We start from the raw sequence: 15,536 nt of genomic DNA, 5'->3' as shown, positions 1-15,536 counted from the left end.
AGTTGCACGGTGCAGACTAAAGTCGTAAGAAATGAGCACGGCTACACCTCGTGTTCCGAAGACAAGACGGGGCTTAAATCGGACGCGGAAAGCTCTGAGAAACTTCGGCGAAGGCAGTGTGGGGGGAGGGGGGGGGGAAAGAGCGTTTGACTGTAAGAGGAGGAGAAGGACGAAGAAAGACGGGACCGAGCGCATAAACGAAGCGGACGCGTCGTTAAAGCGTGTTTTATCGCCCGCGCCAATCCCCTCCCCCTCCTATTTTTCCCGCTCCCACCCCGGGCCACGATTGGTCACGGCCCGCGGATCAAATCGCGACCCCCTCTCCCCCAACCCTTCCTTCCGATCCCGGAAGATGCAACTGGCCGGACCGCTGACGTCACCGCGGCCCCGCTGATGCGATCGTCGCGTCTAATGCTGTTACACGGGAGAAGGGGGAAAGGGGGTACAGCTGGCTCGAAAATTTTTTTTGGACAGGCGACGATCGGTGACCAGTCACGCTCGGCCTCAGCGTGACTCACGAGCAGAGGAGGTTGGTTCCGTCGCAAAAAGGAAAAATAAATAAATACAAATTTCCAAAGCGCGCTCTTGCGATTCTTGTCGCCGAAACTAAAGAGCGAGAGATGGCAAGAGAACAACGGCATATTGTTTTCAACAGTATTTTTATACCATTAAACTTTTGTTGATCATAACTAGAGACCCGCAAAATTCGTGGATTCATTGACCTCTAGGATAGACTCCACAGTCCTTTAAATACTCGCGGAAATGACACCTGTTCATTGGCTACTGACGCGTGAGACGTCACAACTAGGCTGTCCGTAATTCGGCACTTTCTCGGTCTAGTGTTTCCCATTGGCTCACAGTTCCCCGGATAAAATGTGGGCCAATCGCAGAAGCGGTACGAAGGTATAGTTGTTTTAATGCTAGCCTATCGCGAAATTAATCCGCGAATTTTGCATGTCTCTAATCATAACGTTAAAGGCCCTGTCACTTTGTCAGATTTTCGCTTCCGAAACCTTCCAATACGTAGTGTCAAATAGAGTTGGAGGGTTGTTACGTCACCGAAAACGTCACCAGCACCGCCATGTTGGTTTGACAAGCTGGATGACTTGAGTTTTCATCAAATATCTTTAATATAGGATAGGTTCTAAAACATGTTTGATATTGGATTCATTCGTCCAATCAGAATCGTGCCTAGCGTCCCATCCGTTTCGTTTTACGATTCTTTAAAATGACGAATAACACGTGGGTGATTAAAGAGACTATGAATGTTAAATAACAGAAAATAATGTTAATATGAATGTCGTGTGCAAAAACCTAATATGTGTGAAAATGAAATTCTGTCTGTGAAAATTAAAAAAAAAACACAGACAATTTTGTATGTAATGATAATTATTCTGAGTTAAATTTATACTTGTAAAAAAATTAAAACTGCACATAACATTTACAAGTTAAATAATTTCATCCAGCAGTGTGTTGCATAATTTAATGTCAAAATCAAATTAAAATGGAAAAGTTTGAAATAACCCAGACCAATAATAATCTTTAATAGTGTAACATGATTTAAAAATAATTTGAGATTTTCTGATCAAATATATTTGATGGGAGAAAATTGAAAGCCATTATATTTCCAATACTACCCCTCCGAATCTATTGTTAAATTTTCTGTACTTAAACAAAAGATTACTTTGTAACAAGTTGCCAAGAAATTGTTTGTAATACTACAAGAAATATATCGTAAATTTCTACAAAACATGGGTATGGTTAATTTTGCATGTATGAAAGACGTGTTTCATGATAATACTGAGTATATTTTACTAAAATTGGCGCATAATTTTACATTTTAATTGAGGTTTCATTCAAGCATAATTAAAAAAATGTAAAAGATAATAATCGAATATTCAAAAAAATGACTTCGTTTTGTCGCACCGTGTTCAGTATGTGAACAGTTAATACTGGAAAGCTATTCAGGGAACTTTGACCATTGGAGGTACTGGGACAAAAAAAACAAACAGAAATGCCCGTGTAAGAATCCGGTGATACAGTTGTTTTCATGTGAATGAACAAATTTACCTTCCATTTACAAAAATCTGTAATGTTTCAGTCCCATCTACAGTAAAAAAAATGTTACAGTGCCCACTATAACAACAAAAACAACAACAACTACAGAACTATTTTCAATAATATTTCTTTCTTTCCCACTTCTCGTCTGGAACCGCCCCGACGCTAACGAGGCATCAAGCCCTGGTTCCTTTCACGCAGGTCCACTGTGGAGGTAGAGCTCAGAATGGCTGCTTCACGAAGCAGTTCGGTGGAGCGTCTTGGACCCTGAGGCCCCAGAGACAGACTAGGGCATCACAGCCCGGATCCCGCGAACAAGTACCACATGGTGCAATGGCACCGATAAACTCCAGTTCTGAAGTTAAGTAGAATCAGGTTTACAAGTTCTCGAAGTGCTCAGCCCTTGGTGCACGGCATTTCGCAGGAGATAATTTCGCGGAAATGGAACGGAAGTCTATAAACGGAAATGTGTCAAAAAGATGGTGGACCCAACATGATAGCAACATAAACTCGTATGTAGTCACTTTCGTAAAACATTAGGGGACATACAAAACGTATTGCTGAGCCAAATAAAACTTTGTGACAGTGAAACTACGCTGGAATATATTTGGTAAACTAAAATAGTCACAGTAAAAAAGGATTCGCAACTTTTAAAATACCTAAGAAAACTGGAATTACAATGATTATAATACACAATCTCCTTCTAAAATCTCAAATAGCACATTGGTAGAGCGCGTGCATGTAAACCGAAAGAGACGTGATTCAAATCACGCCACTGGCATTTTTTTTACTCTTTTAATAATATTATGTAATTATAATGGATCAGCCCAATAAGTTAAAGTTTGTTTGTAGGAGGTATTTACAGACTGATTTCAGTCGATTCAGTCGTTTAAGAAAAATAAATACAAACACATACTTAGTATTATATTATGTGTATTAAAATGATTCCTGTTTATATTTTAATAATGCCATAAAAGTATAAATTCTAACGTATGCGAAAAATTCATAGTATTAAATTTTTAGTGAATTTTAACAAGATGGGCAGTATTTTAATAAAATATTAATCTGAAAATCAGGACCAAAACCGGGGTTGTATCGAAGCCGTTTTTATTATATTAAATTATTTGGTTTTCTCGTGTTGCTCTGCTATCATCGTTTGATCGTGGCAAGCAACGTTTACGATTCAGGCAACGAATTATAGTGGTGGGCGCAGAAAGTATGTGTGTGATTCGCATCCACAAATTTTAGTATTTAAATAGCGAATAATTTATTTATAAATTTATTTATCACGCTTGGCAATTTAAAGAATTCTACGTTAAATTTCGTGTTCAAGTTTCGTATTTTAAGATTATTTGCAACATGAACAACATGAGAACATGAATTTGTTCGTTACCGTGGTTAGGTTAACACATCACTGGCGAGTACTGAAGACTCACTCATAACTTTTTTTTTAATTTAAGGATACTACGCTTGCTGAGTAGAGACCGGGAAAAATCGTGGATTCATTTCACAATAGGCTATCATTAAAATAATTACACCTTTGCGCTACTTCTACTAGGTAAACCGAGGTAAATTGGTGGTAGAGGCAATTCGGTGATATTTTTGCTTTTGCTGCTCAAAAACAAACCAGTAAAGGAAAAGCTTCGTAGGTCACTGCGGGGAGAGCGCTCTGTTGAACGCTTTCGAAGATACAAGAAAAAAAGTGTTAGTACAGAACAAATATTGGGTTGTGACACGTAAGCAATGTGATTTTTATGTTTAGTTTTTTTTTCAGCAGAAATTAATGTTTTTTTTTTCTTCGAAGAAGATACGTGGAAACGTTTAGGTACATGTGAAGTTTATATTTCAGTGCAAAAACTTTTGATAATTGCAGTTTACATTTGCACAAAAACTTAAGTTTAAAGAATGCTTTCTTAGCATTTGAAGCTCCAATTTATATCTATGCTAAAATAATGGGTTTTAAAGGTAGCTACATAAGCAGGCCAGGCTAAAACTAAGTATTTTATTAAAGGTCATGTGTAAAATTGCTTAAATTTTTTAATTGCGAAGGTTTTTTCACGATTAGTTATATCACCAAATTGCCTGTTATCACCAAAAAACCTATATTAGCAAATTAACTTAGCCAAAATACCTGCAGTACTAGGCCAATTAGCGAACACTAAACATAAAACAAAGGAAAAGTCTGTTAATTAATGGAATTCACGTTATCGATCATACAATCACACAGACCTTATAGAAGCAGCTGTTCTTGTGACTGAAAACAATTGTACAATTTACAAAGCAGCGGAAAAAAAAGTTCCTTGATCTAAGAAGCTCAAAAGGTTTTTAAAGAAAATCCCAAACCAAAATTTGTCGTTAGTTTGCCTAAAATGGGAAGACCTCATGCGCTTCCCATCGAAAAGAGCAAAGAATTTATCACTACATCATTGAAAAATGTAAGAATTAGGGTTCAGGCTAAGTGCGAAACAAGTAAGATATGTTGCTTGCTGAATAGCAGAAGTTTGTGGTCGTGAACATTTTTTCAACCCACAAAAAAAGTGCAAGTTTGTGGTGGTGGGTAAACTTTAAAGCAAGATATGGACTTACTTTACATGTACCTGACAATTTAGCTGCATACAGAGTATCCATGGGAACCGTAAAATAATCGATGCTTTTTTCTGAAAGCTTCATTTGGTGCTGACGAAATTAGGAATTAAGAACATAAATTGCATATGGAATTGTGATGAAACGGGGATAACTATAGTTTTAAAACTAAAGAAATTGTCACTGCTGTTGGAAAAAGTTACATTTACAACGGGACATTTGCTGACAAAGATGAAACTCACACTGTTTTGTGAATGAATGTGCTTATAATTCTTGGATTCCTCCCATGGTTATTTTTAAGGGTGTTCGATGGGAAAATGTCTTGAAAAAAAACAATAGTGCAGCTATCTCCTAAAGGTGGAATCACAATGCCCCGACGACCCCGACACGACAGTCCCGACACGACGAAAAACTTTCAACAGCCAATAAGAACCTGTTTCGTCGGGATGAACCAGGTTCTTATTGGCTGTTGAAAATTTTTCGTCGTGTCGGGACTGTCGTGTCGGGGTCGTCGGGGCATTGTGATTCCACCTTAACAGTTGGATTACCTCAGAACTATTTAATTATTTGATGAAGCACTTTATCAACTGTATCCCACCTCAAGGCCCAGTGTTACTACTTATGGACTCTCCTGGCTCCCATATCTCTCCAGAAGTAATATCCTTGGCCAAACAAAATGACATCTGATTGTTTACATTCCCAGCGCATACCAGCCATCTCCTTCAGCCACTATATGTGAGAGTTTACAAACCGCCTAAAGCAGTTTGGGCTGAAAGTGTTGACGAATTTGTTATGAGGGAATCATACACAAAACCAAATCGTGCTTTGTTTCATCGAATGATGAACCCTGCTTCTGTAAAGCCATCTCATATAAAATCCATGACGGCAGTTTTCAAAAAATCTGGAATTGTGCCATTGAATACTGACGCCATAATAAACGAAGCTCTCGCTACAGCCAGTGACACAGAACGTGCACAAAATGGCGAAGTTACTCATTCTGAGGCAACTGATGCTTACGGGAGCAAGTTCTGGTTCTCTCAATTACTGCGAGCCAGGCATCACTTGAAGAAGCTGTCAGTGGCATTTTGAAAAAGCCTGTATTTAATCACAAGGATAAGCAGAAAAACCGAAAAACTGAGAAAAGGGATTCCTCAGTTAAATATTTAACACCTCCAGATGAAGACTGTGGATTCAACAAGAAAAATGAAGCTGGGAATCAAACAGTAAGAAAAACATGAAACTAAATTCAGCAACGCATAAATTTACGAACATTCAGCCAGAAAGTGATTGGTTGTTTGTTTGGGTTATGTGAGAAAAGTTATTCCTCCGACTGCAAACAAAGAAATGGTGCTAAATGGCTTAACTGTTGTTTTTGTTTAGTACCCTACCACGAGAAGTGTCAAATTCTGTTGATGACACAACCAGTTATATGCGTGACAACTGTGCCCAGCAGATAATTCTGGAATTGGCTAATAATATTCTGCGAAAAAACAAAAATTATTTTCAATTGCTTTCTATATAAACATTGTGATATCACGACGATCATTATGACGTATGTTTTTTTTCGTGGTTACCTGATTTATAAAACTATGTCTTTTAATCATTTATGTCTTAAATCAGGAATGTTAATTATTTTAATCCTGGATTGTGTATGTACATGCCTGCTTTATAAAGGTCAATTAATAAGTGTGCTGTAATTGATTAAAAATTATATATTAATTTTTTAACTGATTACATTATTTGAAAGTTTATGTGCTACTGTATGTATAATGTGTAAAACAATTATGACATGGCTACTTTAGAGAATTAAATTTCTAAATTATGTTTTGTCACCAAATTACCTTGACTTTAAAATCAAATTAAATATATATCACCAAATTACATTACAAAATTATGTAAATATAAGGTATTGACTTTTGAATTCATTGTTCAGAGTATCAATTTTAAGGTTTTACATATGGACAAAAGTGTATACTAGAATACCCTGTTGGTATAAAAAAATTTCATCAGCGATAATAGCCATTAATCAAAAGTTGTTAAATATAACTAAATTACATCTGTTCACCTATTGGTTCAATTTATCTGAAAATGTATACCTCAATGAGAGAACCTCTGCCAAAGAAGAATCAAACTACAGGCTATCCACTTGAGACATATCACAGGTTAGCAGCCAATGAGACGAGAACATTTGACCAAGTCTGTATAGGACTGTAAAACTATCCTAGGGATAATCTTACCTGCGAATTTTTCCTATCCCCAGTGATTAGTAGCTTGAATTATGTTGATGCAAGTTCTTGGCCTTACACAAGCCCGTGAATGCATATGCTTGGTGGGAAGGTGGCTATAGGGTAATTTAGGGAATTAAAAGTTTAAATTTGAACATAGACATTTTGGGAATTTAAAATACATGTTCGATGCATAGAGACGCGGAAATTTCGGAGAAATTTCTGGTTTCAGGCTAAAATTAACAGTGCTCTGTATACGCTACCAGAACACGCTTCCTTATTAGCTTATATCTTTCTGCAGAACCTCCCCTTCTTTTGAGTGGGTCGATGTGATTCGGTCACTCTACTGCTATTTGGTAGCTGACTGGCCCGCAGTCGTAGAGGGGAGTGTCGGAATGAATCAATAGGGACCTGAAAAATTCACATTTTCACTGACCTCTAGGATACAATCCATAGTCCACTGTATAATCTGGCAACAGTCACCTGTTCATTGGCTGCCGATTGGGGAGACGTTTCAACTTGTTAGCCCGTGGTTCGATTGTGCTTTGGTTGGGGGTTCCTTATTGGCCTAGAGTGTTCCCGGGAATTTATTTGCCAATAGCAGAAACTTGGAAGTATAAATATTTGAATTCTGTCATATCATGAAATGAATCCGCGAATTTTTCCGGTCTCTGACAATCTTCAAATATATGCATCAAATACAGGATGCCCACAAAAGAACAACCCAGTTTCAATGGTAGAGTAAAACAGTTTAATTTAGACTATTTACAACAAATCTTACATCAAATTGAAGGTAAACTAACCTAGTTTTTTCTTAGTATGTCCAATATGTTCACCTTTATCTATACGGCACCTAAAACCCAACCTCACGCTTTGGTTAACACATCCGGATTAATGGAATCAATAGTTTCTTAAATTCTGTGTCTCAACTCTAGAAAAATCAATAGTTTACGGCGGAACGTAGACACGATCTTTTATAAAGCCCCAAATATAAAAAATCGCATTGCGTTATGTCAGGTGAACGTGGAGGCCAGCGAAAAATAGCTCTGTCGTCTCAACCATTACGACCAGTAGAACGGCCAGGGATCTCGACGTTCAACCATTTTAGTACGAAGAGATTCCAATGTGGAGGGGCTCCATTCTGTTGCCAAATAAAATTTACAGGTCCGCTCTCTACTAATTGGGGAAAAGACTCTCCGGAGTCGCCATTTTGCGTAGGTGGCGCTGCAAGCGAGAAAACAACAAACCATTACTCACGCATGAGCTTACCTAAAACTGCTTGAGTTACTGTTACTGACACTCTACATCGCGTACAGTTGATACTATTAAAATTTATACCTGGGACATTCTTTTATGGACATACAGTTTATGAAATCTCCCATGTGACTAACAGAATTTGTGAAAAGTTCCGGGTGTGTATCGATACATATGTATAGAGACCGGAAAAATTTGCGGATTCATTTCGTGATAGGCTGAAATTCAAACATGTGTATAATTCTGTTGGTTCTGCTATTGGCTCGCGGTTTAACTGGAGTTCTCTGGGCCAATGAGAGACTATCGACCAAAGAAGCGTCGAATCACAAGCTACCCAGTGGAGACGACTCACAATTTAGTAACCAATGAACACGCGTGTTTACTTGAGAAGTGTAAAGGGTAATGGAGGCTATCCTAGAGGTCATTGAATCCGCGAATTTTTGCGGTCCCTACATATGTATAATAAAGGGTGTCTGCAGGGTATGACTGACAGAGGAAGAGGCCTGAAGGCAGTGGGGGACTGGTGTTCGCAGGTTCACGCAGGGCTTCGTAGACGTGCGGGAGCGTGAGAGGAACTACCGCAAGGCATCACGGGAGCAGGGCAGGAGCCTCATGAACCTGCACAACAACGAGGCGGGCCGCAGGGTGAGTCCGACCACCTCACGTTGTGGCCTGTCACCGGGTCACCAGGGACGCTGATACACACGGAGGTGGTATTTTGGTGTGCGTGCGATCAGCAGAGACGTGAACATCTGCGGATTCATTTCGCGATCGGCTATAGTCAAAATACGTTTGCCTTTTCGCTGCTTCAGTGATTGAGCCACGTCTGCCTAATGGGGAACGTATCTGTGTTAGTTGGACGCTCGTTGGTGCTTCTAACGTGGTATCTCCTTCAAGCTCAAGACTTGTGGACTGGCGCGCAGTCTCCTCGTCCTGCATAATACAACTATGATATCTGGGGGGTAACCATAACATTACATATATGGTGGAGTCCCTTGAGTGAATTCAATAATTGAAGTTGCTTGGCTTCTGGGTAGTAGCCGTGTCCGAAGCGAATATATCACCGACGTTTCGGTCAACGTTGCAGTCGCCATCATCAGGATAGAGTTACCTACTGAGTTACGTTCTCTAAATATACAAGAAACTGCATTAAATCAACCGAGTTACCTCGGTTACAACCCAGAAGCCAAGCAACTTCAGACAATGGCCGCGAAAGCCTGTATCTTTATTAATTTCAAGAATCTCTACCGGGAGTTTCTATTTAAATATTATAGACTGAAACAAGCGTATTTAGCCGTTTTTACTCTCTAAAACCTTTTTTTAATGATTTTCTTAAACAGACGCCAGTCATATCATTAGTGCAGGCTGTGTCATTAACAATTGAATTAAAAATGAGAATTATTATTCTCTCCTTCCCTCTGGGTAGCAAAAGTTTGTGGTTTTACTGGAGTTTAATCCGACTTCTTTTGCAGATGTGTTGTCATCGTGTTTGTTTTACAGTACTGACTACTTGATGACCTTTTCATCGATTATTCCTAGCGAGTTACCTCGAAAGAGTAACATTTTGTTACTTCAGTCTTAACGGAGATACGTTTTAATCTCCTAACTACTTGTTAACTGGAGTGACATCACCCCTTGTATCATGCACCCCCTCCATGGACTCAAACCTAGAAATGATAAATAGAGATACGGAAATTTCGCAGAATAATTTGGTCGCAAGCTAGAAAACTATACGTTCTTCATACTCGTGCACCGTTCTCATGATTGGACCGTAGTCATTTGGACACGCCCCTACACGATAGTGAGCCAACGCTGCTCGGCTAGGAGGGAGTAAGAAAATCAGGTAGAGCCGATATACAAGAACAAAAAACGTTTCGCGTTGAGAAATAAGTAGGGGCGGGCAAATTTAGTGAAAATATCTAACGCTAATAGACTGTAACAAGGTACGCCCGCACCAGCGGTTTCTTTCTTGTGATTGGTTGCTGTCTGTGAGAGAGAAGGCGGGAGTGGACTTGGCCTTTCTGGCTGCGGGCTGGAGAGCGGGTACCCGGGCTCTGCCTGCTCTAAGGTATCCACGGCTGATTGGAGGGTGATTGTCGTTTGAGGTGTCGGAACTGTTGCCGGTTCTAGTATCCGAGACATGAACCATCAAGTCCGCGGAAAGGGTGTGTGATGCGATTATATAGCCTCTCCACACCAAGTGGCAACCCTCTGCCTTCACGTGGCACCGCTGTTGAGGTTGTGGTGGCTATGTTGGGACTGCTCACCCCGACCTCTGGTCATAGCACCTCTTTACTGAAGAGGGCGCTGCCGGGTCTAACTCTGCCGCATAGTATGTATGAGACCGGAAATGGTGAAAGGGCTGAATCTGCGGGCAACAGCAGATGCGATAGAAACCTTTCCGGGGGGTTAACCGGCCAAGCCTCGGTGCATCGGTCCCAAAGGGCCCCATAGTGAATGGATTAGGCCCCATGGAAATGGAGTTCGACTGGGTATGGTGGTTGCGGTGTCGGGCGACCGGGCCTACAAACGGGCTGTAAACTGCACGGCGAGGTATCCCCTTTAGCCTTGTAGTCGGTGGATGTACTGAGGTAACCCCCAGGTGCTTCCTGCCTGTGCACTGTGACTGCCATTTTCCAGCTGGGGTTGATGGCGGTCGTCGCCAGAGGGGTGCAGTTGCATCCGGGCCTTAATCGGCTGTAAACCCGCCGGGCCGAGGTACGGCGGGTCGGAGGGTTTTCCGAGGCGACGAGGACACCTCGTGGCTGCACTCTGAAGCGCGGTGGTCTGGTAAAACTACCGGCGAACAGTCTGCCGATGATACCTAAAGTTGGCTGTAGTACTGGGAAGACCTGGATGACTAATGGGTAGCAGTCTGCTAAGCATGTCCGGCGACTGTGGGGCTCGCTGGACTGTGGAAGCACCTGTCTTAAACCCTTACCTGCATGTAGCTCCATGTGGGGATTTTGGTCTACAGGTCCCTAAGAAGCCACTATGTATGTAGTGGTGGAGGGGACATGTTTTCCTGGATCTGGAAGTTTCAGTGGAAAAGAGCTCTGTATTCTTCAGATCAGTAAGCAGACTCCCAATCTACCCTTAAAGGGCGCACATTTGGGAGGGGTGGTAGGCGGGTGCGTTGGCCTTCGGGCCCTCGAAAACATGTCTGTGAGAGAAGCTGTTGCCTTATTTGACCGGGAAATTCAGGATGCGTTTGCTTCCGCACTGACAGTAATAATGCACCTGAAATAAACTCAACCAGTCACGAAACACAGACGACGCTAAAGTTTTTTTTACTTTCAGCTAATCTCGGAATCTTTTCGCGAAATATGCTTGCCCCTAGAAATCAGCCAATGTAAAAACTAACGTTGGTAAATCAAACACAAGGCATTTAAATTCAGCTTGACACCAATCGAATTCGCGAAATTCCGTGTCTCTAATTATTATTTACCACGAAAATGATTATTGTCAAGATAGTCTGTAATACACTTTAACTTCTTATTTTTATGGTTTTAAAAATATTTCTTTACATGGCGTAGTTATGTTATGGCAGATCAAGGACGTTCTTGGCTGCAGTGGTTTTCCTTCTTGGCTAAGTTGAGTACGAAACGAGATTATTGTGCCAAATAGAGCCTTTGCCATGATAAAATAAATATTGTTATGGTTTCTAATGTGGGATAACTGGGCTCGTAATGGAGAGCCCAATTTTGTTTGGTTACAGTTTTATTGATTACTAAAATTTACATTAATAAATAATTATTGTACTTAAAAATGTCCGAACACAATAAACAGGCACTTAAAAATGTTTGTTTTCAAGTCACTAAATGTCTCTCAAGTTCCACAGTTCGCACTACTCACTGGAGCTAGGCTCAACAGTGGTTCGCCCCTTACTTCGCGCCTGTCCTCACACACACAACCTCGCGCCACTCAGTCGCGCTCACTCACGGTACTGTCGGTCCTCGTCGCGCCGCTCTCGAGGGGGTCTTCGCCGATGTTGCACTTCCCTTCACTCGCGGAACTCTCCGAACTCTCGGAACACTCGCGGAGGTCGGCGTCTTCCTTATATACCCGCGGCGTCCTTCTCGAAGGAACGAGAGCGGCTGTGACGTGTCGCGTCATCCCGCGCCGATCCGACACCCGAAACATCCAGAACAGCGACGCTTATTAACGACACTCCACATCGCGGCCTCTGTAAGCCCGGAATTCCCAGGCCGCTACAGGTAACAATAGCCCGAGGCGTGACGTGGCAAGTGGAGCGGAGGGGGGTGGGTAGCGAGGACCTTTGCAATCCTGCGAAGCACGCGTGGCATGCCTTACGTCAATGGACGGCGCTTGACGTCAGTGGCCGTGCGGGCCCGCCAGCCCGCTCCAAACCTGGTGCGCGTCGTGGTCCTGTCTGCGTTCGCAACAGTGTATAAAGGCTATGACCATGACAGTAGTTTATCAGTTGGATATATTAGCTCGAGTTCCAATAGGACAGTAAAGTCTAGCCTGACTCGAGAAGAAAACCATAGATATTTGCAGATCTAGCTGTCAGTGAAACAGTTACTGCCTATTCACAGTCGAATATCACTGATGTCTAGAGTCCCGGAAATTTCGCGGATTCCTCTGGCCTCAGGATAGAATTCTAAGTTATAGGTGTGCTCGACCCATGTTTACTTTCCCATTGGTTGTTTTCTTAGCGAGAACATTTTTATCCTTGTTATTTGGCACTACCTGATTCGCTTACTTCTCTCCTAGCTGGACATCGTTGGCTCACGGTCGTAGACGGGCGTGTCCAAACAACTGCGTGCCAATCATGAACACGGTGCGAGAGTGTGGAGGTTTGCATTCTAGCTTGCGACTAAATGAATCCGCGAAATTTCCGGGTCTCTACTGATGTCTGATGTACAATAGTTTTAACAGTTTATATTAGAGTGCGCGGGTGGTAAAAATATGTGTTATTTATTGGCTTCAGACTTGGCTAATAGATGGAATAATCTCTTCTCTCGTGTAGCAAAATTTAAAAAAAAATGTTAAATACTGATGACTAGAGACTGGAAAAATTCTCTGTTTAAGTATATGACTTGTAAGATAGACTCCATGAATCTCTATGAACTTGAGCAATTTACATCTGCTAATTGGCTACTAACTCGTGACACCTGTTAACTGGGATGCTCGTGATTCGTTACTTCTTTTGTTGAAGGTTTTTTACTAAACTATAATCATTCAGATATACTTTGGCCTGAATACTAAAGCAGCAAAAAGGCAAAACATTTGTATTCTAACCTATCGCAACATGAATCCGCGAATTTTTTAGGTCTCTACTCATGACGTAATTAAATTCCTTTTCTACGCGAATACGTTAGTTTGAAATACATTTTTGTGTAACTTAATATTTTGGATTTTTGATTTATTAAAGTTTTTCATTTTGATATTTCTCAATTAGAATACTTATATACTCGTGAATATTAGTATTTATTTCACACCAGGCTAGACTTCATAGTCCTTTAAATACTTTACAGCCCAATGACGGTTCACTGCCACGGTCAAATGATTCTGTCTTTGAACTGGACTGAATATGATTTTAGTCACACTACAGATCTTTACTTGTTCAGGGTCGTCCAAAGGGCCAAAGAAGACACATATTTGCTTCAAATCTATTTGGCTACCTAACGAATGCGGAAAAAAATCATAATGCTTCTAGTAAGGTGAGGTCTTTCACTAAAGAGAGACAGTTCTCAATCTTGTAGGCGTAGGCTATAAAGTTTTTACGGGGACTGTTCTTTTGTGTCTTTCCGAGCGTGGCGTCCCCAGCTTCAGAAATATAAAAGGCTACCGTCAGTTCGTCAGTGGCCGGCGACGGAGGCCAAAGGGACCGCCGCGTCATTAGGCTTCTTTGTGCTGGAGGACCCGTCCCGGCGAGTTGTGACGGCGGAGGGGGACTCAGAGGCGGCATCAGAGGCCTGCTGGGTGGACAGAGGAGGGAGGCGCGCGGCAGGTGCGCCGACACAACCGGCGATGGCCGTTGAACGCCACGGGCCGCGCGGAAGAATTAGTCCGTCGTCGGGGGAGGCAGCTGGAGTGCCACAGCGCCAATTATCGCCGGCAATCAGAGGCAGCGATAAATAACCCCCCCTTCCCCTCCACCCACCCATCGTCATCGCTCCCGACTAATGAAGAGATACGCGTGACGCGGCCAGACACAGAAGGCGCGCCATCCAGGCGAGGAAAAAACCCCCTGCCGCGACATGGGCTCAGAATTGTTGCTTAATCAGCCACCCGTGCCGCAAAGTGAGCTTCAATTGTTCTGTCGTCGTAGCCGTGCCGGGCGTCGCCTTGTGGTCCGAATACCAGGTACGCGCAGCGAACTGAGGCGTGGTTTGAAAAGGTTCTGTAGTTGAAACTCAGCAAAATTACGGCGCTGACCTGTATTACGTACATCAAGCTTGTGTTTACAAAATATTTCATGCTAAATTTCTGTTTGGCGCATGCCAAAATAAACAATCTATAAGTTTATAAACACACCGTAACACATGTACAAAAAACTGTTGATGTTCAGTTTGACATTCAAAGAAAAATACGTTCACGTAATCTTGTTTTACATCTCGTGAAAGGTTAAAATAAAGGTGAATAATTTGTCTACTCGCCACGAGTCGCGGCACTGTGTGTCCATGCTCAGTGTCTTTAAGTCACTTTTTGTCAATAAATACAGAAATGAAAGTTTCATCAATAAACACGCAAATATTAAATGCTTATATCAGTAGGAAATAGTAGTTGTACGTAATCCACACTAGCATCATGCCAAAGTTAAGTGAAGATTTACGTATTCATTAGTCCGATTAGCAAACTGCCAGCTTTCTTCAGTGGCTGAACGAACAAGCTACCTGATTTGTGTCTAACTCTGTATACTGTCGTTTGGACACTGCAAATAACGAAATGATTTTTCAGCCCAACTTGACCTAGTAAATTATGTAACAACGTAAACGCTCACAAGTGTGAAATAAACACTTCCTCACTGGCGTCTATAGTACAAGGGAACATAATCGAAAAGTAAGTATCCTTTATTAAACTCACATCACAAGTCTATTTACAAACCATTAGGTTAAGCTTGTGTTTAAAGTAGCGCCCAAGAAACGCTGTAAGTGTGGGGTAGAAGGCGCAGTCAAAAGGGGGAAGCCTACGATTCACTCATCCTTCTGGACATACCCGAATACTCACGTTGGCAAGCCTTCTTTCAACAGACGAGAGGCGAACGCCCGATCGTGCATCTTCGGTTTTTTTGTTTTTTTTTGTTTATTGTAAATAAATATGCAACTCATGAAAACTAATGGTCAATTAGGTATTGTTAGCTATATTATAAATACTTGAAAACATTGTGGATGGTTGATTTGGTTAGGATAGCTACATTAAAAATACTGTGAAATCATGTTAACGGTT

The 15,536-nt window shown here is 41.6% G+C and overlaps 1 protein-coding gene across 1 annotated transcript in view; it reads left to right on the top strand.

The window, feature by feature from the left end:
- The window catches only part of LOC134531319 (protein Wnt-5b-like), a 151,716-nt gene that overhangs the window by 32,085 nt on the left and 104,095 nt on the right, over window positions 1-15,536 (top strand). The window contains exon 4 of the mRNA XM_063367014.1: window positions 8,654-8,765. Coding sequence (XP_063223084.1) covers window positions 8,654-8,765 — 112 coding nt within the window. The remainder of the gene's footprint in view (window positions 1-8,653; window positions 8,766-15,536) is intronic.

Source organism: Bacillus rossius, chromosome 3, assembly GCF_032445375.1.
Source record: "Bacillus rossius redtenbacheri isolate Brsri chromosome 3, Brsri_v3, whole genome shotgun sequence".
NCBI lineage: Eukaryota > Metazoa > Arthropoda > Insecta > Phasmatodea > Bacillidae > Bacillus > Bacillus rossius.
This window is presented reverse-complemented; position numbering and strand designations above follow the sequence as displayed.